Below are 26,028 nucleotides of genomic sequence, written 5' to 3' on the forward strand. Positions count from 1 at the left end.
TGGTGGCAAAACGTGGCACCTGTGTGCAGGTAGAGACATTCCAAAACAGAATAAGTAGTTTACTGTGCTTACAAGCTAAGATCCCTATTTACTGATCCCCAAATTCGATATACGGCACCTTAAGTTGCAGTAGCATACCAAGGGCGGGGCAATCCGCGCCGGGTGCAGGCAAGGGATGCACAAAGCATTTGCGTGGCTGTCGGCTCCGACCGGCAGTGCCAACAGCTGCCCAACTGCTCCATGCACCCCCCTTGCTAGGAGGATGGTTGGGTGTGATGCGCCTCACGGTGGGGGCAGCGATGAACCATCCTGGGTAGCAAGCAAGGTAGATACGCTACTGTTAAGTTGTGCATGCTGATCTGGCCACGTGGTCAAATTGCGCACACAACTTGATTAACAAGCCAATCAGTGGCATTACTTGACTTTAATTAGAATTTACATGCACAACTTTCTAGGCGTATTCTATAACATGGTGCGCATAAATTCTAATGTGCACAGACGAAAAGGGGGCATGGCCATGGGCGTGGAATGGGCGTTTCAAAAAAATTTATGTGCACGATTATGGAATACACCCGCTCTGCACCTAGGACTGGTTTTAGGTGGCCTAAATGGGTGAACCTACATTTTATTCACAAGAATATTCTATAAACTATGCCTTACTTTAGGCATAATTTATAGAATCATGCTAGCCCCGTGGTGTTTTGGCGCCAAATTTTAAGGCACCATTTATAGAATTTGGATCCACTGGCATTATCATGCACAAAGCACACTACATAAAATGCATTTGTAACAAACAATGCTAAACATTAATAAATAGGGACAAAAACTGGAAAATACACTTCATATTATCATGAAAATGATTACCTATAATCACCTCTGCTTTCCAAATTTGTTTACAACAATGCAGTAATTCAAGTGCTATTTTGCATCCTTTTTTTCTTAAATAAGCCTTTAAAAGACCTATTGGTAAATCTGCAGACGATTACAGTTTAATTAAGACCTCTAGAAAAAAACAGGCAGTCGGGGGGAGGGGATTCTTTTTTGACATTCCATAGGAAAGTAATTTGTTCCAATCTCAGATGCTCATGTCAAAACTTCACTGGAAAGAAAGATTAGGTTTGCACCCTTAGGGTGAGGAATAAATTGAAGAGGTCTCTTTTCTTTTTTTGCTCCACCATATCATTTGAAGGATAATTAATGCGGTTTTCTTCTGAAAGAACAGCCTGAAATGAAAGGAAAAAAAAACAATAAATTTCTGTGCAGAAAAGCAAGAGAAAATATCCTGACAACCCACTCAGGTTCTGAGGCATCTGTAGTCAGATGATGGAAACTTGGAGGCATAGCACTAGGGAACAAGGGGAGGGGGGTTGAATCCCCTGACTGTTGGGACGGTAGGAAGGCTGTATCCAGAACATGTGCTTGAGTTTTCATGCCACAGCACTCCAGCCCTAGAAGTTGCTTCTGGTAATTAATTTTTTTTTTTAAACTTGCACCTCTGTGGTTAACTAGAGGCACAAATCAAATTTTGTAACTGCTGTGACATGATAGGCAAAAGGACTCAAACTGGTTGCTCGTATTTCCTGACTACCAGTGATAAGGGGCACAGAACACAGGATGTTAACAGCCAACGATTTGGCCTATCCAGTCTGCCCGGCTACATCAACACCCGGATTCTATAAATGAGCCGCAGACTTATGCAGGCAAAAACTGCGCTTTATCCTGAGATGTGTGTGCAACTAAATTGGCTAATGAGCCAATCCGTGCCAATAATTAAGTGCAAACAATTATTTTCATTAACAGGCTACATTGTGGATTTGTGCACACATCTTGGTGTTTACAGTATTATCAAGAACTTACACTTGGATCTTTACTTGTATTTACAAATGGTATAGTGCGTAAAGGGCTGTGGCCATCGCCGGCATCAATACTGCTGGTACTGCCGCCGCTACCACCCCCCTGCAAGCCACTCGCCGCCTCCCTGACAACCCCCCTCCCAGACACACGATGCCCTCCCCCCTGGGTCCGCAGCCGTCGCCGGCAACAACTGTGCCGGTAGCACCGCTGCCACCGCAAACACGCTCCGAGACACACGCCCCCCCCCCCCCACCTAGGAAAGGAGGGAGGCTGGAAGGGAAAGGTTCCCAGCTTCTCCTCTCTCCCCTGCCCCCCCCTCCAGCCACCCATGTCCACCGACTCTCCTCTCTCCCCTGCCCCCCCCTCCAGTCACCCAGGTTGTCTAACGAATTCTTCAGGGCAGGCAGGAAAGATCCCCAGTCTTGCCTGCTCGCTGCTGGCACTGACCCTCCCCCACTGCCAGATCGCTCCTCAAAATGGTCGCCGAGACTTACAAGGGCAGCCTCCAAGACTTCAGCAGAAGTCTCAGCGGCCATTTTGAAGAGTGATCCGGCAGCGGGGGAGGGTCAGCGCCAGCAGCGGGCAGGCAAGACTGGGGATCTTTCCTGCTTGCCCTCAATAATTCGCTGGACAACCAGGGACCGAGTGGTTGCCTTCTTCATGTGCTCGGGGCGGGGGGGGGGGGGGGACAGCCGTCTCGCCCTCAGGAACAACAGGCTCGCACCAAGGGGAGGGGGTCCTGAGACGAGAAAGAGGGGAGGAGGAGGAGGGGGTGGACAATGCACAGTTGATGCACCTGTAGGGGGGGGGAGGGCAACGGACAGAGAATTGCTGCACCACGATGGATGGAGGGGGCAGGGGAGAGATGCTGCACATGGATGCAGCACAGAGGACGTTTGCTGCATATGGATGAATGCAGGGGAGAGAGCATAACTGGTGCACATGGGACACACACTACACTCTGATACAGACAGACAGACACACACATTCTGTCTCTCTCTCAATCACAAACACTCTCTCTCTCTCTCTCTCTCTGACACACACTCTCTCTCTCACACTTACTCACATACTCTCTCCTAACATTTCCCTTAAAACATAATTGCCATTAGAGGACAACCTTGCTAGCACTCGTTTCATTTCTTTCAGAAACGGGCCTTTTTTACTACTTCATTAATAAAACAGGTCTAGACCAAAACATCCAACTTATAGACCTGGATGTTTTTGTTTTGTTCCATTATGGCAGAAAAACATCCAAGTGTTAGCAATGCCCACTTCACATGCCCCCTTGTAATCTGAACACACTTCTGACGGACTTCATACAAAACCATTTAAAAATTTGGTTTCAAAAATACAAATTTGGAAGTTTTGGTGAGAAAAACCTCCAAATGCCACTTTTTGGACATTTTTCTCTTTTGAAAGCGAGCCCCACAGTAACCTATCGAACTTTGTAAGTCGGCTTTGAAAATGAGCCACATTATAAGTTTTATTTTGACGCTGGAGTCGGTACATCTTTAACAACTCCAGCTCCACCCCAACAGCCCTGCATATATGTAGGAGAAACTTGATAAACTCCCAACCTCCCCATGTCTATGGGAAGTGTGCTGGTAACAAGAGCTCTCCAGCTGTGTCAGACTCACCTTCTGTAAGGCGGCACTTCCCTCCAGTCGGCTGACAGAGAATCGTGGAGCAGCCGACGCATAGCACGACGCTTTGAGCATGGCTGAACACAGTAGTGATCTTGTAACAGCCTGGAGACGTGAAACAATGCAGTTAGCCAATGGATTTGCACTGTTTTTTCTACAAGGGAACAGTGCGCAGGACTAATCACACTACATTCTCCTGAGTAAGGAACAAGGGTGAAAAGCCAGCTCTGGATTTTTCGAGACAAGATGGATCTACTCCTGATCCCACCCCACTATGTGAACACATTACAGTCCTGCTTTTTTTTATTCCTCAGATCTCAGAATAAGACCATAAGCATAACAGGATTAAAAAAAACTGAAGTCAGCTACTAACATTGCTTGGGAGCGACCTCCCTATCAGCAACTCCTATGGTAATCGCATGCTAAAGACGCATATTTTCAAAGCACTTTGGGAGGCTAAGTTCCATAGGTTTCTATGGAACTTTGGGAGGCTAAGTGCTTTGAAAATGAGCCTCTGTGTGTGTTAAGCCTGCAATACGTGAGAATCCTTGCAAAAAGCTGCTGCTGCATTTTTCCCCCGTTTTCCTTGAGTGCAAATGTTAATGTTCCCTGTCCTCATGCACCAATAGGTTTCATATTCGAAAAAGGTAACCGCACTTAGTGAACCAGGTTAAATCTGGCTTTCTTGGTCAACCCAAACACCATGCATGTGGGTTTCCCCAAGCCCAGCGCTTTGAGACACAAGACTTCCCACTTGCCAAGTACTGAGGAGGGGGTCTTAACCATCGTGGCTGGGTAATTTCCCCCCAGCCCTGGATGCACTTTCAACAACTGTAAAAAGACGTGAACTGAAGTCCTGGTAGGTTTGCAGAGGTTTTTATATCTCAAGAAGATTATTTTCTGGCATACACTACATGGCATGTTTACTAAAGGTTAAGCCCTTAACCCGGGCTAACAGAAGCACTGCATGATGGCGTTAAGGCATTCTGAGGTAATATACTTGTTAGTGCACAAATTAGGGAATTGTTCTAGAAGACACGACATGGGCAAGGAAACATTATTCTGCTAGAGCATTCTAGGTAACACGCACTAACTCAACTAATGCTGGATCACTTAGCACCTCCTACATAGATGTCGCTATGTGCACCTGCGTTAAATCTTAGCAGTTACCGCACACTAACTACGCTAGTACACAACCTGCATAAAACATACCCTCAAAAAGCATTAGATTTGCAGTCAACACGCACTAAAATGCGTTAACGTCAAATCCTACACCCTTTAGTAAACATGCCCCCGTGTCGAGGGTGGGCAACCTCAGTCCTCGAGGGCTGTCAACCTAGTCAGGTTTTCAGTGCATGAAAATAGATCTCACGCAAAACCTGAGCTGAAGCCCTCAAAGACTGACGTTGCTGACCCCGCCCTATGTTGTTTCCTGAACAAGGCCAGGCCATCAGAAAAGAAAAACAAGGGTTGTATTTTATTGTTAAATTTGCCAAGCAATAACAGCAGGGCTGTGGAATCGGTACACCAAACCCGCGACTCTGACTCCTCCATTCTTCTACTGTGATTCCGACTGACTCCAGCTCTGACTGATATTTGGCTTTAAATGTTTTCTTCTGAATCTAAAGTGCCGGTAAATATAACTTCACATCCAGGACAAAGGAAAAGGGATATGATTTGATATACCGCCTTTCTGTGGTTACCATCAAAGCGATTTATATATTATATACAGGTACTTATTTTGTACCTGGGGCAACAGAAAGTTAAGTGACTTGCCTAGGGTCACGAGGAGCTGCAGTGAGAATTAACCCTAGTTCCCCTGGTTCTCAGGCTATTGCACTAAGCATTAGGCTACTCCTCCATTCCACAAAGATACAAGTATAAAGTAACAGGGCCGCCGACTTGGGGCGCCGAGGGGGGGGGGGGGGGCAGGGGGGACAAAATTCCCCGGGCCAAGCACCGGGGTCAGGCCACCAGCGCTGCAGTTCCTGGTCTCACCTGCCTGGCTCCTCGGCTCCGGGGCCCCTGCACTCGAAGCGGCAGTCACAGATCGCCTCCCTTCGGGCCTTCCCTCCCTGTGTCCCGCCCTCGCGGAAACCGGAAGTTACATCAGACGAGGGCGGGACACAGGGAGGGAAGGCCCAAAGGGAGGCGATCTGTGACTGCTGTTTCGAATGCAGAGGGCCCGGATCCGAGGAGCCAGGCAGGTGAGACCGCAGATTGCAGCGGCGGGGGGAGCGACGGGGCGGCAGGGGGTGGAGGCGGGGCGGCCTTGCCCCGGGCCCGGCCTAGTCTCTCGGCGGCCCTGTAAAATAATACATTTACCATATATTATAATTCTTTTTTTATTTTGAAGAGTACATTTTTACAAACTTCAACTCAGACTGACAAGAACATTCAGACTGCTCTACCAGTTCGTCTAATACACTGCTGTTGGCGTGTAACATTGTTAGATTAGAAACTAAAAGAATCTTGACTTGTTTTGAAAGACTTTTTACTGTTCAACTCAGCTTATAGGTGAGGCCGACCCCTGTGGGCATATTTCTTTCACACTGCAGAACTCCACACAACATAGGCAACTATTACTAAGAGGAATACAAAATACCAGTAGTTGGGAAGTGGGACCAGGGCCGGGCAGACTTCTACAGTCTGTGCTCTAACATTGGCAAGGGGAGATAGAGATTAAGAGGGGCATTTTCAATATGACATCCAAATCCAACTGTGGTCATTTTGCTAAAAAAAAATCCAACAAAAAAACACAAAAAAACAAAAGCAAGCTATTGGGATGTCTGAGGGCCAATATTTAGTAGACTGCATCCCAGCAGAGCAGTGGGGCACACTAGGGGGCACTGAAGTGGACTTCACATAAAAGGTCACATGTACACATCACATCCCAAGTCCCTTATATTGCATGGTGAGCCCTCCAGGAATAGAATAAAATGTACAGTACCCAACTGTGCATCACTGCAATAGCCCTTAGGCCTGCAGGTGTCACTTATATGTGGGCTCAGTAGGTATTTTATGGTTTTTGGAAACTTTCCATCACAAGTGTACCAGTTAGAGTGGGATACTGGCCTGGGTCCCCTTCTCTACAGTCCATTGCGCCAACCACTAGCCTATTCCAGGGACTGCTGCTCTAAGAGGACTGCCCATTTTATCTGTAGCTTTCGTACAGCCTGGTATGTACTGTCACTGTCATCTCTTAGGGGAGGGTGGGAGGTAGTCAGTGACCACTGGGGGATTATGGGGAGGGGGGGAAGTCATGCCTTCATCCCTCCAGTGGTCATCTGGTCAGTTAGGCCACCTTTTTGCAACTTAGTTGTGATGTTCGGTCTAAATAAAAACGTCCTATTTTGTGCCCTGGACATTTTGTCCATGTTCCATTATCGCAGAAAAATGTTCAAATTGTAAGCCCATCCTAGCTCTTCCCCAAAATACGCCTCTGGCATGCCCCCTTGTGATTTTGAGGAACTGCAGAGAAAAACATCTCAAATGAGTTTCCAAAAATAAATAAAATAAATAAACCCATCCATCTGCCACTTTTCTTGTTTAGGGATGTTTTTCTGTTTCAAAAATTAGTACTTAAGTATACCAGTGGGTAACCATGAAGTGGGAGCCTGTGCAGAACGCCAGATTCAACTCTGGCCACCTTGCTGGCAAACTGGATGGATTGTGCAGGTCTTTATCTGTTGACATTTATTATGAGACTGTTACAATGAAAACCTCCTTTTCCTCAGCAGGGCTTCCCATTACCTGGGCACTTCACATCCATAAAGTAGGAATTTGGACTCTGAACCAGGCGTTTCTTCTTGTGTCTCTGCCTCTCCCTGTCCAGGAGAGGGTGAAGGAAATCCTGAGCAAGCTGCAAATCCAAGAACATTATAACATTTAAAACTCTTGGAGTTAATAGCTACTTTTCAAGCACAACAAGGATGGGTTGGGGGGGCTGGGAGTAGCAATTCAATAGTACAGGCTGGATCAGTTCAACCTTGACAAATCAAAACTGGCAAAGTTGAAATGTTGAATTTATTTTTCAGTATTTCTATTTGCCAGTCTGGAAAGTCAGAGGCAAATAATTTGCCAGTTTGCACAGGGAGATAACACGGTTTGACAAGTCACACAAGGGGAGACCAGAATTTGGATTACCCCCCCCCCCCCCCCCAAAGATCTCACACAGTCCAGTACTCAGTCCATTAGATGGCTCTTCCCCCCTCCCCCTAATCCAAACACACCAAGCTTTTTTTTTTTTTTTTTAATTTACTTAAACCCAAACTCCAGCTGTATGAAAGTAGGACATTCCCACAGAGTCGGATCAGAAAAACACATGAGGATTTTCTCCACTAAAAACAACAACTTAAAGCAGAATGTATAAGAATGTTTTTTTTCCCTTTGGCCTGAACACTCTACCTGGTACTAGAAAAGGAGTGGACAGCAACCTTAAGGTCTATTCTGTTTATGTCTTACAAAAATCTGTTAGGAGTTGGCTAAAACAAGAGCCCAGTACTATAATTAAAAAAATTGGATATTATACAGCACAAGGAGGGCAAGGTCCTTCATTTAACAGTAGACAGCGGGGAATGGTGGGCCACACCTTTGCCAGGTGTGACCCAGGGTCAAAATTTGTGCCCAAATATCATGGGTTTTACTCCTCTTGCAAGTACACAGGAGCCAACTTTTCAAAATTATTGGGGGTGCTAAACCCAGTGGACATAACCCTTCCCTGGACACATAGAAGGAATTTTGTCAATATTGGGGGAGAGTTGGCTCCTATGATTGTATAATTGTATTTAATTGTATTAAATTTACAGATTACAATAACTTCCAGCGTAACAAAATGTTACCCAACTTCCTTCTGTAATACTAAATGTCTATCTTATATAATTCCACCATTCATGATGTATTGTAAGCCACATTGAGCCTGCAAAGAGGTGGGAAAATGTGGGATACAAATGCAATAAATAAATAAAGTCAACTCAAATTGAGGCATGTTATATCCCAACAAGACAGACGAAAGGAGGGCCTTGGTCCTTATACCCCTTCTCCAAAACATTAGTGCCCCTCAACAACTGCAACAAGCCACCCCATAATTAAAGTCCAAATCAAAAAGGCTTAATCCAAAATGACCTCTCTGGTAAAGTTTCTGTGAATATCTACACTCAAACGAGTTAATGATTGGATGTGATCTCTGTGAACCTTGTCTCAAGACGTCTTTTTCTCCATTTTTTTTATTTTTGATTGGGTATTATTTATTGGGATTTATTACACATTTGTGGAGGATAATGTTTTTCTAGTGTAGGATTCGTGGGTGTGCTCCTCTCGGAAGTCTTTTTTTCTTTTTACCTCTTGATCATTTTGTCTGTCAAAATCCGTGACCCCATCCGCCACTCTCACCCAGGCTTTGATTTGCTCATACTCGAAACCAAGCTGCCTGCAAAGTCCAGACTTCATTCCAAAGTCCTGCTACAAGAATAACTATTTATAGTATACTCTTCCCCCCCCCCCCCCCCCCCCCCAACGCACCAAAGCCCTCGATCCGAATCCTGGTTACCCTTTTAAAAGTGTTAACACCCGCCCCCTACCTACCCCCCGGCCCCAACACACTCACTCGCACACTCTCTCCTTGCAAGCAAGACTTGCCCGGGCATGCCCGCACATGTCCTGCTGCGCTCAACATGTTTTTTACTTTCACTACCCCACCCACAACCAAGCCCCTGCCAGAGATGGGGGTGGGGGCACAAAACACACCTTGCAGCGCAGACACTGCACGAGTGGTTGGGGGGGGGCGGTCTTTACCCCCTTCTTTAGCAAACAGAATAGCACAAACAGAAGTAGGAAAAGGCCACGATCCTTCCAACGTATTAGTCATGTCTTCTTACACGAATAAAAAGTCCAAACCCCAGCCTGAGCTGAGCTCCCCCTATGCAAGTAATAAGTATCCCCTGTTGATTACTTAATCCCCACCCCTATCCCTCGACTCACAGGCATTTTTGGACGCGCTCTTGTAGTTCCGATCTCCTGCTAGCTGCCTTCGCTGTTTACTCTTTCTGCTGCACGGGGATTGGCAACGTGGATTTATTTATGTTGTTTCCTGTCAGGGGCTCCCGGGCCCGTTTGCAGGGGCTGTCAGGGCCGCTGACTGGCATTTGCTGTGCCTCCGCCTCCTTCCCCCGCCCCCTCTCCCCACGGTATATGATGCAACCCGTTGCAAACTGCAAGATGGGCGCTCGGTATCTCAAAACGGAGTCTTGCTGTAGTTTTAATGGTACTAATGGAAGCTGCCAGCACATAGCCCTTGTCACAACTTGGTGACAGGCTGTGCGGCTGGATTCGCAGGTTTTGTGGGAATCTGATAGGCGGGGTGGCAAACAGGGCAATTGCCGTGGGGGCCCCAAACCTGCCTCAAGCTAAAGGAGGCATCGGCTGAAGGCCAGTTTTTGGGTCCCCTCTCAGGTTGCTGCCCTGGTGAATTTCTAACAGCAATGCTGCGGATAGGAGCCCCTGTTGTGAAGGGGAAAGAGAATGAGACTTGATATACTGCCTTTCTGTGGTCTTTGCAACTACATTCAAAGCGGTTTACATGTTATATACAGGTACTTTATTTCTACCTGGGCCAATGGAGAGTTAAGTGACTTGCCCGAGATCACAAGGAGCTGCTGCTTTTGGTGCTCCCCAGCCTTACTTACAACACATAGGTTTCTTCTGTAGTGCCATTTTTTAAGGTGCATCTGTAGCTGTTTTAGTGCAGAGGTGGAGGGTAATTTTGTAGCAGGAGATCTCTTCTCAATCTACACCTCTTCCCTGGGCTCCCTGATCTCATCTCATGGTTTCCAGTATCATCTCTATGCTGATGACACCCAACTGTATCTCTCCACACCAGACGTCACCGCGGAGACCCAGGCAAAGGTATCGGCCTGCTTATCCGACATTGCTGCCTGGATGTCCAACCGCCACCTGAAACGGAACATGTCCAAGACCGAGCTTATCGTCTTTCCACCAAAACCCACTTCTCCTCTTCCTCCACTTTCTATCTCAGTTGATAACACCCTCATCCTCCCCGTCTCATCTGCCCGCAACCTCGGAGTCATCTTTGACTCCTCTCTCTCCTTCTCTGCGCATATCCAGCAGATAGCCAAGACCTGTCGCTTCTTCCTCTTTAACATCAGCAAAATTTGCCCTTTCCTCTCTGAACACACCACCCGAACTCTCGTCCACGCTCTCATTACCTCTCGCCTGGACTACTGCAACTTACTCCTCACCGGCCTCCCACTTAGCCATCTCTCCCCCCTTCAATCTGTTCAGAACTCTGCTGCACGTCTCATATTCCGCCAGAACCGATATACTCATATAACCCCTCTCCTCAGGTCACTTCACTGGCTTCCGATCAGATACCGCATTCAATTCAAGCTTCTCCTTCTTACGTACAAATGCACTCAGTCTGCTGCCCCTCACTATCTTTCTACCCACATCTCCACTTACATTCCCTCCCGTAACCTCCGTTCACAGGATAAATCCCTCCTCTCAGTACCCTTCTCCACCACCGCAAACTCCAGGCTCCGCTCATTCTGCCTCGCCTCACCCTATGCTTGGAACAACCTTCCTGAGCCCTTACGCCAAGCCCCCTCCCTGCCCGTCTTCAAGTCTTTGCTTAAAGCCCACCTTTTCAATGCTGCGTTCGGCACCTAACCCTTACCGTTCAGTGAATCCAGACTGCCCCAATTTGACTGCCCCTATCGGACCGACCATTCACTTGTCTATTAGATTGTAAGCTCTTTGAGCAGGGACTGTCTGTCTTTGTTAAATTGTACAGCGCTGTGTAACCCTAGTAGCGCTCTAGAAATGTTAAGTAGTAGTAGTTGATCTAATTAGGAAAGGCAAGGCTTACAGGCATCATATGCTCCTTGTATCTGTGTGCTTTTATAGACCAGCCTACCCAAAGCTTGGGCACAAAATTACACCTAGTGTAAGATACGTTGCTACTTCCCAACCCTACCTTTATTTATTTATTTATTTATTTAGATTTTGCTCACACCTTTTCAGTAGTAGCTCAAGGTGAGTTACATTCAGGTACACTGGATATTTCTCTGTCCCAGGAGGGCTCACAACCTAAGTTTGTACCTGAGGCAATGGAGGGTTAAGTGACTTGCCCAAGATCAGAAGGACGGAGCAGCAGTGGGGGTTTGAACTGGCCACCTCTGAATTGATAAGACCAGTGCTCTAACTGCTAGGTCACTCCTCCACACCTTGCATAGCCAGCATCTCCCCTTACCCTGTACCTCCCCCTCTCACACACACATACACACTGTGGCCAGCATCTCTCCTTCCCCCATTCTACTCCCCCCCCCCCCCCACACTTTTTATTTACTACATTTATATCCCGAAGGTGGGGGTAACAATAGTCACTTACATAGTCCTAAATAAGGGAAATGGAAATAGGACTTGATATACCTCCTTTCAGAGGTTTTTGCAACTACATTCAAAGTGGTTTACATATATTCAGGTACTTATTTTGTACCAGGGACAATGAAGGGTTAAGTGACACCCAGAGTCAAACGGACTTGCAGTGGGAATCAAACTCAGTTCCTCAGGATCAAAGTCCACTGTGCTAACCACTAGGCTACTCCTCCACTCCCAACAATTGCTGGGCATTTGATGATAGATAGAACATGATCAATGAAGTGGATGTAGCCAAAAACACACAAAAAAAAGGGAACAAAAAGAAAAAAAAAACAGCCCTGAAACCAGAGAAGAAATAATGAGTCTTGAATTGAACTCTATGTCACAGGAAGCCAGTGTAATTTTTTGTGTTGGTGTGATGTGATCAGATCTTGGGACTCCTGTTATCAGTTGTGCAGCTGCATTTTGGATGATCTGTAGGGCTTGGAGTTGGGATGATTGTATTCCCACAAATAGAGAGTTACAATAATCAATTTTTGTCAAAGTCATATTTTTAATTTGCTCACATCTTTTTCAGTAGTAGCTCAAGGTGAGTTACATTCAGGTACACTGGATAGTTTTTTTTTGTCCCAGGAGGGCTCCCAATCTAAGTTTGTACCTGAGATAATATGACTTGCCTGAGATCACAAGGAGTAGCAGTGGGATTTGAACCAGCCACCTCTGGATTGCAAGACTAGTGTTCTAACCACTAGGCCACTCCTCCACACCCTTTCTATTCCCCACTACCATCGTGGCCAGCATTTCTCCTACCCCATTCTACTCCCCCCTCCCATAGCCAGCATCTCCCCTTCCCCTCTCCTACCCCTTATCCTGTTTGAATGTGAGCCTGCACAGTGCTCGCTGTTCACTAAGCTCAAAGCTGGCACAGGAGGATGTAGGCTCTTGCAGGCCTGGTAAGGGGAAGGCTCTTGCACACACTGAAACTGTGCCGCCACCCCCTTAAATTCAACCACCTTAGGCATACGCCTAGTCCACCTAATGACAGAGCTGTCCCGGCCTACTCCGCTCATTTTAAACCCCTAGGAGCACCTACTAATAATTTTATAAATCTTTTCCATGTCTAAAAAGCTATTTTACATGTGGAAAGGCCTTTTACATAATTACTGTGCAGTACATACCTGCATAAGTATGTGCAGCAACATGACAGCATGTCCTTATATATGTGCCACTTATAGGCATTCTTGGGGCAAAGTCTGAGTGGAGCAGGGATGGAGTTATGGTGTACCTGTGTATTTTATCAGGGCCGCAGAGAGGGGGGGCAGGGGGCAAAATTTCTCAGGCCCAGGCCTCCAAGGGGGACCCGGCACCGGGGTCTCTCTCCCTCTCCTGCTCCTAGGCCACTGGCGCCGCAGTCCCCAGTCTCCACATGCCTACCCTCAGCTCCCTCGACAGCCCCCTTCTGTCTGCCATCGGGCCCCCTGCATTAAAAAAATATCTCTAAATCGGCAGCGCAGCCCCAGCAAGTAGCGTCTTGCGTATGTGTGAAAGCGGCAGATCGCCTCGGGCCTTCCCTCACTGTGTCCCGTCCTCGTATGTTCCGCGAGGACTGGGCACAGTGAGGGAAGGCCCGAGGCGATCTGCCGCCTTCACACAGACACGAGGCACTGTTCGCTGGCGCTGCCAATTTATATATATATTTTTTTTTAATGCAGGAGGCCTGGTGGCAGAGAGAAGGGAGCTGTCAAGGGAGCTGAGGGTAGGCAGGTGGAGACTGGGGACTGTGGCACCGGTGGCCTGGGAGCAGGAGAGGGAAGTGACAGCCGTAGCTATGGGGGGGCCAGCAGCGGGCCCCTGGCTCAGTTTCTCGGCAGCCCTGTATTTTATAAAATATGTCAGTAGATGTGTACAGTATGCACACCTTAATGTCTTCTTCAGAGCAGGCATAAATGTATGCATTGGCTGCTCTGCCCCTGGCAGCCTTATGCTAGCTTTTATAGTGTAGCCCTAAAATGTGTTTAATTCCTTTAATGTTATTCTCACTTGTAAGGATTTTTACTGCTACAGTCACTTCCTGTAATGATATATGAGCAATGCATTGTGTGTAATGTAGTCTCACCTGTACTGCAGCCACCCCTGCTTGTTTGTATAAAGCTCCTTATTAGTGGGCTGTTCTCCTGCAAATGCCTCCTCATTTTCTCAGCTGAGCTTGATTCCTTTATCTACCTGCTGTCATTTCCTGGTTATTTATACTATTTTTGTCCTGATTAGTCAGCAAAGGTATAGCCTGTGTCTTCAGTCCAGGACTGCCCGTTATGACCATCTCTGCTACCTGGTCTCAAGTTCTGTCCCTATTGGTCCTTCTATCTCACCTCCTTGGGCTTTTGGGTGTTTTTCTTGATGACCTCTGTCCCCAGGAGTCCAGACAAGATTTTCTATCTTGTCTCTGGATGCACATGTCCCTGCTCCCCTGCAGTGAACTTGTCCTTTTATCTCTCTCTCCCTCTTTCTAATGATATTGCACAAACCCAACACCCCATCTTTGAACTGCTTTCATCTGCCTGACAACTCTACCACCTCTGCCATAAAGCTTCTTTCTCTTCAAATTTCCACCTCAACCCACTGATACAGTTTCAGAATAACAAAGTCCTTTGCCTTGGAGCAGTAACTTCTGAGAACCTACTAGCTGTAAGTAAATTAGTCAATAAATTAGTCTACTAACTGTGAGTAAATTAGTCAATAAAGTACATTTCAGAAAAGAATAGGACTTCTGGTGTGTGCTGGTGTGCATAGGTTATACTTCTTGGATATGAATGCTTTAAGGATAATACGCTTTAAGAGGCCTTGGCATTTATATGTTACAGGGGCTGGTTCTGGGAGCTTATCTTAGGGGTCCTTTTACTAGCGTGTACGTACCACAGCTTAAAAGGACTTGCTGCAGGAGGTCCTGTGATAAGTATAAGATTAGCGTGCACAAGCTGTGTGCTAAAAAATATTTTAAATTTTATGGCAGAGGGAGGGTGTGTCGGGGCAGAGAGTGGACATGCCAGCACTGATCAGTTAGCACACTACCTACAAAATAGGTGGGCACGCAGTGAGGCTACTAAGTACATTTAGAACACATCGGAGAAAATATTTCTTCACTCAATGTGTAATTCATCGCTGGAATTCGTTGCCAGAGAATGTGATAAAAGCAGTTAGCTTAGCAAGGTTTTAAAAAGGTTTAGATAATTTCCTACAAGAAAAATCCACAAGCCATGATTAAGATGGACTCAGGAAAATCCACTACTTATTTCTAGGAAAAGCTGCATAAAATCTGTTTTACTGTTTTGGGATCTTGCCAGGTACTTGTGACCTGGATTGTCCACTGTTGGAAGCAGGATACTGGGCTTGATTGACCTTTGGTCTGTCCCAATATGGCAAGTGTTATGTAAGAGTTCACAGGCTAATTTGTTTAAATTACCACGCACTAATGGGAAGACATTTTTTCCCACGGACAGGGTGGTAGATGTCTGGAATGCCCTCCCATGGGAGGTGGTAGAGATGAAAATGGTAACAGAATTAAAAAATACATAGGATAATGTTAAAAGAATGTAACCAATATACTCACGAATCCCAAAAGATCAAGCAGGTTTAGACACAAACAGGTTTATTCATGCGCAAGAGAGACAAAATTCCAACATCAGTCAGGAGGTTGTCTGACTCTATACAAATTCCCCTGTTATTATATACCTTCTTTCACCATTAGATCAATTCTTATCCTGTTTGTCCAATTATCTATTCCCTTATATGGTCTATCTGCCCAGTTTCCCATCCCGAACCTTCCTCAACCTCCATTTCCCTAACTGCAAGGGCCTGAAATACAAGGCGCTACACGCGTCAACCTTTTCCTACATGAGCACGCAGTACTGGAACACACTTCCGCGCAACCTGAAAACGATCTACGAACAAACCAACTTCCGCAAATTACTGAAAACACATATTTTTGATAAAATCTATGGAAAGAACCAAAACATATAAAATCCACACTCACGGTTCAGTTATACAACAATACATCCACTTATGAATTCTCAATCCTGAAATCTCACCACACTCATACCTTTAGTCACAGAAAATGTATCCCATATGTTTTTCGTTATTATATACTATATATTGTCCTCAGACCCTCTAGTTTCCCATTGTTTTCCTTCCAATGTTTCAATGTCCTTTTCCATTGATATATTCCTTAACGATACTTTGATTTTGTCTCGTATAACTCTTCACAATGTAATCCATAACCGAATTGTAACAAACTGTATTTCCATCATTCATAATGTATTGTAAGCCACACTGAGCCCGCAAAAAGGTGGGAAAATGTGGGATACAAATGCAATAAATAAATAAATCTACATTTCTCCATGTCTTACCTCATCCTGCACCTGCATCATTACTTTTAATTTTCCCAGTAACCTCCTTTTAGATGAACTTCATGACCCATACAATTAGTACATGATTGTACTTTTATTTACATGCAGCTGTATCATACCTTCTAAGCTTGGATAAACATGTGTTATAAGCTAGCCAAAAGCATGTCTAAGAACAAACTACAGTGCTTCTTGTCCAGAAGCTGTATATGTAAAAAATGATTAACCCAATACTTTCCCTACAGATAAACACAAAGGATTCCCATATGGAAAGAGAATGGAAGCAAAACAAACTTAGCAGGCTTAGACGGTATCTCCAGTAATTGGCAAATACGGCCAATGCCAGCCAGACTTCTGTGGTCTATGTCCCGATTATGGCTAGACAGATCTGGATGGGCTGGAGTGGGCTTCAATGTCAACTCCAGTAGTTGGGGAGTAAGTCCAGTACTGGGCAGACTTCTACAGTCTGTGCCCTGAAAATGGCAAGGACAAATCAAGATCAAGAATATATATGTTATATTGCAACTCATGCTATGAGTTTATCTTATTGGGCAGACTGGATGAACCATTATCTACTATTTTACTGTCAAAATTATTCAAAATCTTTATATGCTCATTAAGACTATTGAAGATTAACATCTAGTACAATTCTGCATGACACCCTGAAGAAAATCCATTGAAATTACTTGAAAACACCACAAATGATGAATAGGATTAATGTAGTCAACCGACCTCAAAAAATATTTGCTATTCTGTCAAAACTCTCTTCTACTAAATCTCATAAGGCTTCTTTGTCATGCCCCACTACCTACGAATTAGCAAGTTACTTTGCAACAAATGGACAGTCACTCCAACAATCTATCCCGCTGCTTGATGTTCACCCACATCCTCCACTCTCTCTCACCCATCTTCCTCACAATGTCCACTATTTCTTCATCCCTAACAGGATTTCGTCCCTGCTCAGAATTTATCATGCCATCCTTTACCTGGCTTGGGAAGATATTCACTGCTATGAACCTCACTGCTTGTCCCTTAGACCCAGTCCCCTTGCTTTGGCTTAACATTCCCCGCCATGGACTCCTTGCATTACTGCTTCTTATGGTTCATAGCAGCCTCCAGTCTGGCACTTTTCCATCCAGCTGGAAGAATGCTATATCATTCGACCAATCCTGAAAGGCAATAATCTTGACCCATCTATACCTTCAAATTACCGTCCTGTATCTAACCTCTGCTTTATCTCCAAACTCATTGAAAAGGTGGTCTTCAGGCAGCTCCTCCAACACATTGACCACTGTAATATTATGCATCCTTATTAGTTGGGTTTCCATCCAGAATATAGCACAGAAACTGTTCTAACATCATTAATTAGTGAAATACACTATGCAATCAATCATGGTAAAATAGCGCTCTTAATTTGTCTCGATTTATCAGCAGCCTTCGACCTGGTGGATCATCCTATACTACTTACTCGACTCTCATAGGTTTAACTGAAACTTTACGTCATTGTTTTTCTTCCTTCCTTACTGGTAGATCTTTTAATGTTTAATTTGCTGGTTTATCATCACCTTCACAGGCCCTGAAATATGGGGTTCCCCACGGCTCTGTTTTATCACTTCTTTTTAATATTTACCTTAGCCTTCTCACAACCCTAATTCAAGAATTTGTACTTAAAGAATACTACTATGTGGACGATATCCTGCTCATCCATTACATTGATCCTCTGCTTCCTGATATCGCTACTCTCCAAAGACGTCTTGATAGAATATCTACCTGGCTTAAACAAAACAAGTTGGTCCTCAACCCATCTAAGGCCATTGCTTGATGGGTTACTGGAAATAAAGATGCCCCATCACTTTCACCTCTACTCCAAGGTTGCCTGCTTAAATTGGTCACACAATTTAAATATTTGGGTATCATTCTTGATCAGGAACTATTGTTTGCCCCACAGACTGCAGCTCTGACCAGGTCTTGTTTTATTGTTTTGAGACAATTCCATGCTGTCCGTCCTTGCCTAGATAGAAACTCACAAATTACTCTTCTTTATGCTTATATTACTGTCTCGTTTGGACTGTTGTAATGCTGTCTACTCTGGCATTACCCAAGTACTTCTCTGTAGATTACAATCAGTACAAAATACCACTTTGAGAATATTCACTTAGGCCAGAAAACATGACCATGTCACTCCTCTCTAGGCAGTTACCTAGGGCAGCAGCTTCTGAGGGGCACCAAACAGCAGCTGCAGACAAAACAAAAGATCTGACAACCACACAAACTGAAAGAAATAAGAGGAGATAATTTCACCATTCTATTTACCCAAGGGTGGCGTTGGAGTGATTATGATTAGTGAGGGAAGGAGAGCAAGGGGTCTAAAAGTTAATTGGGGTGCAAGGCTGAGACTCTACAAGCTCACATTAATTTCAGTGGTAGTGCCAGTGAAAAGAGATCCCATGTGGTGAGATCATAACAGCAAAGCAAAAACAGCAGAACTAGTTCCCCACAAAAATAGACAGAAAAAGGAGTAGGGTTAACCCAAAGAAATGGTAAGCTGGAAATGCTTATAACCAAGCTGCTGTTTCTAAGTCCATGAGATCAACCAAACACAACTTTAAGTCACTTTATTCAACATATCATTACTCAATCCAAGGACTCTGTGAGATCATAGGCTACAAAGCAGTGGCATAGCCATAAAGGCCTGCCCCCCCCCCCCCCCCCCCACACACACACAGAAACATACACTCAGGCCCCCTCCAAAACTGCAACACCCATTCAGTGGCTGGCGGGGATGCCAAAGCCCAGCTAGCCAAAGAAATCTGCTGCCCCTCCCCCTCATACTGCTTCTGGAGCGAGGAAATCTGTGGCATGCTTCCAGCCACTGATGCTTCCTGAGCATGCTCAGTTTGCGAAAGAACTGAACATCTGTGGGGGGTGCCAGCATCGCGTTGGAACTTCAGCATCCCTACCAGCAATGATATTATTTTTAACACAGTGGTAGGGAGAGGAGAGGAAATGTGTGTCGTCGTCCCCCACCACCACCAAATGGGCTACTGGCTACACCCTGCCACAAAGACTGTAGAGAGGCCCCATACGGCTAGGTGACAGCTATTCCTTTATTCCTGGAGACTATAGTCTGGCCACTATTTGCAATGGCAAGGTTTGAGGTGAAAAGCAACAGAAGCAAAGCTGATCAATTTCTTAATTTTGACTAGTGAATGCATTTTGAATCTCATTTGTGACAGAAATATAGAAAATTGGATCAGATGAAGGCAATAGGGCCAATCTAGCCTGCCTGATAGTACACTGTCTTATTTGAGTTATTTTAAAAGAACCAAATGAAACCAGAATGGACACATCTAATACACACATTTGCATCAGTTAGGTACTGTATGTATTCATATTTAAAACATTCACCCTATTGATCTTTTAAAAATAAGGTCTAGTAGTTTTGCTTGTGAGTTTTCCACATTGTTGTATTAATGTAGCGTTTTTTTTAAATTAATACACATGAAAATTATGGGCACACAGCCACTTATGATGTGCCGGTCATAGTAAGTTCACGTCTTAAGAGCAATACATCACATGATGCAACTTCCAGGAACAGGTCCAGCCCCCCAGCTGCTTCACAGCCAAAAATGAATTTGCTTGGCTGCCAAGTGACTAGAGCTGCTGCCACTTCCAGGTCATTCTGAGAAGATTTGTTTTGCCCCACATTATGCCTTGGACAGACCACTACAAACTAAACCTATCCCTAAAATGTCTGGAAAAGGGTTCATATCGCACTCAAGAACAAACAACCTACACCACAAGGGGCCAAATAGAACCAAACATATTCTGGCAACATATATAAAAATAACGACTGGACAGCATAGATGGATGCCATAAACTTCCTTTCTGAATGGGACAAAAGATGTAGAAACATATTAGATGAAATAGCACCCTTATGAACAAGAACTTCACATAGACACAACCCAGTACCATGGTTCAACGACAAACTGAAAAAACAAAAATACAAACCAGGAAGCTTGAACGAGCATGGATAAAAATAAAAGACGATCACACACTCAATGCTTGGAAGCAAATACATAGAAAATATAAATACGCAATAAGACAAGCCAAAACAGGACCAGATCACAAAGACACAAAGAAACTATACCAACTCGTACATAAACTACTGGACACTACCCCAGTCACCATAACCAACTCAGACATCCCATCGGCAGACAAGCTTGCCAAATACTTCAATGAAAAAATTGTAAAACTATGAAACAATCTTCCTCAGAACACTGCCGATATTGAAACTTTCGTCAATGGCTTAGACCCAACTTTAGGAGAATACCCAGCAGATCAAATCTGGTCAAAATTCGCTCTCCTCACTGCCGAAACAATGGCCCATGCGATTAACAGAGCCACTGACACTCATTGCAAACTGGACATCTGCCCCAGTTACCTTTTAAAATCCACCCCCGATCGCTTCATAACAGATATCACATCCCACCTAAACTTCATGCTCCAACAAGGCATCTTCCCAAAGGAAAACGGCAACATTCTACTCATGCCCTTACCAAAAGATACCAAGAAAAAAACAAACGATCTCACCAATTACTGCCCAGTAGCATCTATCCTACTAGCAGTCAAGCTGATGGAAAGTATGGTAACCAAGCAATTGACCGATTAAATACACAAATTCTCAATACTGCATGAATCACAATCAGGATTCTGCCCCCACCATAGCACCGAAACAGTGCTAACCACCCTCCTTGCCAAATTCAAACAGGAAATAGCAACAGGCAAAGGCATACTTCTCCTCCAATTCGACATGTCTAGTGCATTTGACATGGTAAACCATAGTATACTACTAAGACTCTTAGACTACTTCAGGATTGGCAGAACCATACTCAGTTGGATCAAGGGTTTCATGCAGATCTCTCAGCTGTTGAAACACAACTAAATGGGCTATAACCCCCTATTGCAGTCCATTGGTTTTCTTATATTTTGTTCTTGTGGTGACTTATACTGTGCCAAAACTGAAAACTCTCATCACTTCTATCTGGTCGATAATAAAGGGAGGTTATTGTGAACACTGTCCACCCTAAAAGGTTGTTTTGTGGCTGTATATGAGGAATTGTGATACTGCATATATAAGTGTGTGTTTTTGCTCCTAGTTCAAAGGTTTAATCCTTTCAAGAAAGCCAGTTAATCGTTTAACTTTTATTAGTGGAACATAACCACAAAGGCATGGTATGGTCGCATTTTCAATATGAAAGCAGAGGAAATAAATCCCGGCCTGGCTCAATCTTGTTTGAAAATATAAGTGAGATCAAATAAAAACACAACCAACAATCAAAAACGACAACGTGGATGCTGCAGCTGATAGGTTTGTTTGCTTTGTTTTGGGTGTAGTATGGGAGTGACGGCTGAGCGGGGCTGACCCAGCTTCAACTTTTTGACGTCATGCCGTCTCAATCTAACTTCTCCAGGGTATTCGTTGCTTTGCCAATCAGAGCTGCGCTTTCATCTCCAAGCCATTCACTTTCCTCCTCCCTCGTCCTTCATAGTCCTTTCATTAAAACAACAGTTGCTCGGCAGCCGGGCCGGCAACACTAACCAATCAAAGGGCCTAGACCAGTTAAGCGATGGGACATTCAACCAATCGAAATAGGGTATTCGTTGAAGCCCCTAGGCCGCTTTCGTTCCGCGCCCTCAGAGTCAAGTCAACTTTAGCCCGAGAGCGGCAGGGAAAGGGGCGGGATTCCCTCCGCAGTGACGATGAGGGCGGGGCTCGAAAGGAAGCCAATCGAGAGGATGGCGGTGAAGATTGACGTATGCAGCAACCATTTGCCTGTTTCGGCTGCTATTTCCTGTTTCTGGGGTGGGTGGGGACGAAAGGGAGGGGGAAACCTGTGTAATATGGCGAAGACGTACGATTACCTGTTTAAACTGCTGCTAATTGGCGATTCCGGCGTGGGCAAGACCTGCGTGCTCTTCCGCTTCTCTGAGGATGCCTTTAATTCTACGTTCATCTCCACCATAGGTGAGTGGGTGAGACCCCCCTCCCCCTTTTTCTCCAGAAATTGAGGAGAGAGATGGGTTCACTTCTCCTCATCCCCGACCTCCACCGTCGAGGGGGGGGGGGAGCGAGCGGAGGTTCCGCCCGCCGGTCGTTACTGAGGAGAAAATGTCAAAATTACTGACTGAAACATTCTCGCCTGTTTCAGCCCCCTCTATCCCCCACCCCACAAAAATGCCATTGAGAGGCAGATAGTAAAGGATCCTTACCCCACTACTCTCTTATCTCGGCCAGAGCAGGGTGTTAGCTTTTCCGTCCCAGAGCTCTGTCAATTAAAATATTGTACTTTTATTAAAAATAAACATGTTTTAATGTTTTCCCTGTTTTAATAACAAAAGCAGTTTTTCTCTAATAAAAGCAGATATCTGGTGAAAAGGGGGGAATGTTCATTTTGGGAGTTTTATTGTGACTCGCATAAGGTTTGTTTCTTTTTGTAATTTCATGTGTGTATATTGTGAACCTTTTTTGTTCAGATTATTTGTAATTGTTTTGAAGCAAAATTATCAAAAATAAACGCACTGATTTTCACGTGCCCTTAGTTTTGGAAAGTCTTCTGATGCCTCCAATTTGTAACAAGTGATACACAAACGAGGGAATGTTAGTTGAATCCATTTCTTTTCTTTCCTTTTTTTTTTTTTTTTTAATGTAACTTAATTGTATATGTGACTTCGTGTAGAAGTTAAGAGGAGACCGCTGGTGTCTTTGCTTGTCCGGATGGACTCTGGAGCCAATATGAGAGTGACAGCTTTCGGGAAGTGAAGGTCTGAGGAGGAAGTCTTGCTGTACTTCATTGCACACGAGTTGTAAATGCTTCATCACGTTCTTTTGAATTCTTGAACCGGTGGTACAACTAAATATTTTGCAGCTGGGATGGGGAGGGGGAGTGACAGGGTCACAACTTGTTCCCCTTCTCTTCGATGTTAATGCATTGTGGCAGATGCCACCTGCCTGCTTGGGCTGCCTTAGATACACTATAGCTTGATCATATTAATTTTTTTTAACGTTCGATTATTTGTTTTGATGCAGCACCACTTTGCTGGTATTTCTGACAGTGTTATCAGGGCAGCAAGACAGCAGTCTTATATAAGTTCAAGAGTTTATGGAGGGTTCTGGAAAGGTGCAAGTGCCCAGTATGCAAAATTTCATATAAACTGTTTCTAGTCTTTCATAAACTGGCCACTGTTTAGTTATAATATTGGGCCTTAACTCATAACCTCTTTTGGGATCCACATTAGGTGCCTCTACCCTATTCCTGAGTTGTTTTTTTCTTCATACTAGAATTACCAACTGTTCTCTTAAAGCTGGGGGATTTGCTTCTGTTTAGAAGGTATATGTTGATGGTTTTGCTTTTAGTATTCACTTATTTTCTGTGTAGTTTGTCCAGTCTGCTGTATTTTTTGCCTATCCCGTTTTGCACTTTGTGAATGGAATAGTGCTGTGATGATCCTGTTCCTATTTACATCAATTATACTTTACGTTAGTTTGCAAAGTTCACCGATTTCTACTACTCCCTCCTTCATTGTTTGGATAGATAAGTGTTCCTTCCTGTTCAAGCATAGTAATTGCTTTTTCAAATAAAAGGTGGCCTATTTTCAAAGCACTTAGCCTTCCAAAGTTCCATAGGGTTCTATGGAAGGCTAAGTGCTTTGAAAATATGCCTAAGTCTCTGTTCCCTTCCCTGTAATAAATGTTTGGGTCCGATGGCCTGTCCCTACTAGAGAGTTGCACGGGGATAGAAATCTAACCCATCCCAGCAAGAATTTAATGGCACCTAATGAAAAACTTTGGTCTTCTCTCTGGGTTCAAGCTGCAATGCTGCAGTCAAGGAAGGAATGAATGAAGTTGCAGCTTGGAACACTGGTGCGCACATATAAGACTCGTCTCTGATTCGCTGGCACTGTGTGCTGAGAGGTCGCCACATACACGTGCCAGTAGGTCTGGTGATCTCTGATACTCGTGCCTGAGTCAGAGCTGAGGCCTGTGCATCAACGGAGAGGGTTATTGGAAGACTTTCCACATCTGTGCTGTTAAAGTAAGGAGGAGGTAGCAGTCAAAGAACTTGGTAGGTGAGAGGCTGGCTCAGGTGCAGCTTACACTTCCACAGGAACCCTGCCAGCCGCTTCTGTCCCTACTCGAACCCCGCAGCCCCAGAGAGGATTCCTGCAAACCCTGTTCCCATGCAGATCTGTCAAGACATATCAAGGGACATGAGAGCTCTTGGGTGATTTCCCCCCCCCCCCCCCCCCCCCCCCAGGCCCACTTCCACATGGATGTATGCAATCTGGAAAGTAAGCTCTTTAGTACTGCATGAAAATTCTTGTTAAACTGAAAGTTCTTATTTTATCCTTAAAATTCATGCAACTAGTTAATTTGAATATAAAGTAAATGTAGGTGTCTAGTGTGGCAATTGCAACCCCCCTTCTTTCATGCAAATGAAAATATCACAAATCTGGAAATTCTGCGTTTTCTGCTTCCAGAATTGTTTGATGTTAGAATGGAGGAGGTAATGCAGTGAGGGGTATATTACAAAACTGGAGTTGGCATTTGAAGGAAAGAGTGCATAAGGTGAGATGGTAGATGAACAGAGGCTCATGAGCAAATCAATACAATTTTGGGTTTTTTTATAGTGTCAGTAAGGCACACAGAACCTGAGTTCTGAGTAATGACTGTAACAAGACAGAAGACTGCTGCTGATTGTGAGTAATCAGTTTGACAAGCCCACAAAAGCGAAGCTATTCCTTAAGCCCGCCAGTGGTATAAATTTTGAATTGCACTAAATTCAGACGTGCATTGTGACTTTCAAAAATAGTTATACGAGGAGGGGTATTAAATGGCTTTAGGCCATCAAAGGCAGCTTGAAAACACTCTCTTTTTTTTTTTTTTTTTATGCTGGATGAAAATGGTTCTGTTTGTACTTTTTAGAATCTGGAACATATGTAGGACCCATAGTTTGAAAATCACTGATTAAATGAATTGTTGATATGGTGACACAGCTTGATTTAAAGATTACCCAAGTAATATACCAGACATCCAAAATTATTTAGTTGAAGAGATCTGAGCCCTGCCTAGAATGATCGTATATGTTGAACAGAGATGCATTATTGAAGTGTTTCTGTTTTAAATTTTGTCGTCTTTTTTTTTTTTTTTTTTTTTTAATTATGCAATTATTTTATATGCTGTCAAGTATCTTTATCCTTTTGGGTGAAAAATTTGACTTGTCTTTTACTGTCGCTCTTACCACACTCCAAAATATTAAAACTGTATTGCATTAGATTTCTTTTGTCCAAACATCATTTATTAGTATCTTTATCCTTTTGGGTGAATATTTGTCTTTATTATTGTCAAACTCTTACCACGCACCAAAATATTAAAACTGTATCGCATTAGATGCCTTTTCTCCAAAAATCATTTATTGAAATGTTTCTTATCTTCTTGCAGGTATTGATTTTAAAATTAGAACAATAGAGCTAGATGGCAAGAGAATTAAACTACAGATATGGTAAGAGTCTGCTTTACTTTGAATTTTGAGAGGTTGTTAGCCTGTTAGCAGGTACTCAAGAAACCAGAGCTATAATAGTAATCTGATGATTTTGTTAGAAATTCAGATAGAATGGATTCTAATATCTAAAATTCCGGTAATGTTCGGAACAGTCCCTAAGAGAAGAAAAGGAAC

General features: G+C 44.3%; 2 protein-coding genes across 3 annotated transcripts in view; one reads left to right on the forward strand and one right to left on the reverse strand.

Annotated features, from left to right (window-relative positions):
- Positions 1-1,161: 1,161 nt before the first annotated feature.
- On the reverse strand, positions 1,162-9,694 carry LOC115480824 (40S ribosomal protein S27-like). Of its 2 annotated transcripts, none has more exons than XM_030219750.1 (4): positions 9,477-9,694; positions 7,251-7,359; positions 3,492-3,602; positions 1,162-1,223 (listed from the first exon to the last, which is right to left on the reverse strand). In XM_030219750.1, exons 1-4 carry the CDS (start codon positions 9,480-9,482, stop codon positions 1,195-1,197), a joined length of 255 nt encoding a protein of 84 aa, XP_030075610.1. In that variant the 5' UTR covers positions 9,483-9,694; the 3' UTR covers positions 1,162-1,194. The 2 variants fall into 2 exon arrangements, with proteins under 2 accessions (XP_030075610.1, XP_030075608.1); XM_030219748.1 differs by lacking the exon at positions 9,477-9,694 and adding an exon at positions 8,838-8,969.
- A 12,491-nt stretch (positions 9,695-22,185) lies between these two features.
- The window catches only part of RAB8A (RAB8A, member RAS oncogene family), a 36,580-nt gene continuing 32,737 nt past the window's right edge, over positions 22,186-26,028 (forward strand). The window contains exons 1-2 of the mRNA XM_030219381.1: positions 22,186-22,319; positions 25,794-25,854. Coding sequence (XP_030075241.1) covers positions 22,196-22,319; positions 25,794-25,854 — 185 coding nt within the window. The 5' untranslated portion in view covers positions 22,186-22,195. The remainder of the gene's footprint in view (positions 22,320-25,793; positions 25,855-26,028) is intronic.

The sequence above is a fragment of the Microcaecilia unicolor genome, chromosome 11, assembly GCF_901765095.1.
Source record: "Microcaecilia unicolor chromosome 11, aMicUni1.1, whole genome shotgun sequence".
In the NCBI taxonomy this organism is placed as follows: Eukaryota; Metazoa; Chordata; class Amphibia; order Gymnophiona; family Siphonopidae; genus Microcaecilia; species Microcaecilia unicolor.

Bases quoted from the DNA above. Each gene is read 5' to 3' on its own strand.
- LOC115480824 (XM_030219748.1), bottom strand. From the start codon at position 8,945: ATGAAGTCTGGACTTTGCAGGCAGCTTGGTTTCGAGTATGAGCAAATC. The intron at 7,360-8,837 runs GTAAAAAGAAAA...TTGGATTTGCAG, and splicing joins ACAGACAAAATGATCAAGAG to CTTGCTCAGGATTTCCTTCA. The intron at 3,603-7,250 runs GTAATGGGAAGC...TCACGTCTCCAG, and splicing joins TATGGATGTGAAGTGCCCAG to GCTGTTACAAGATCACTACT.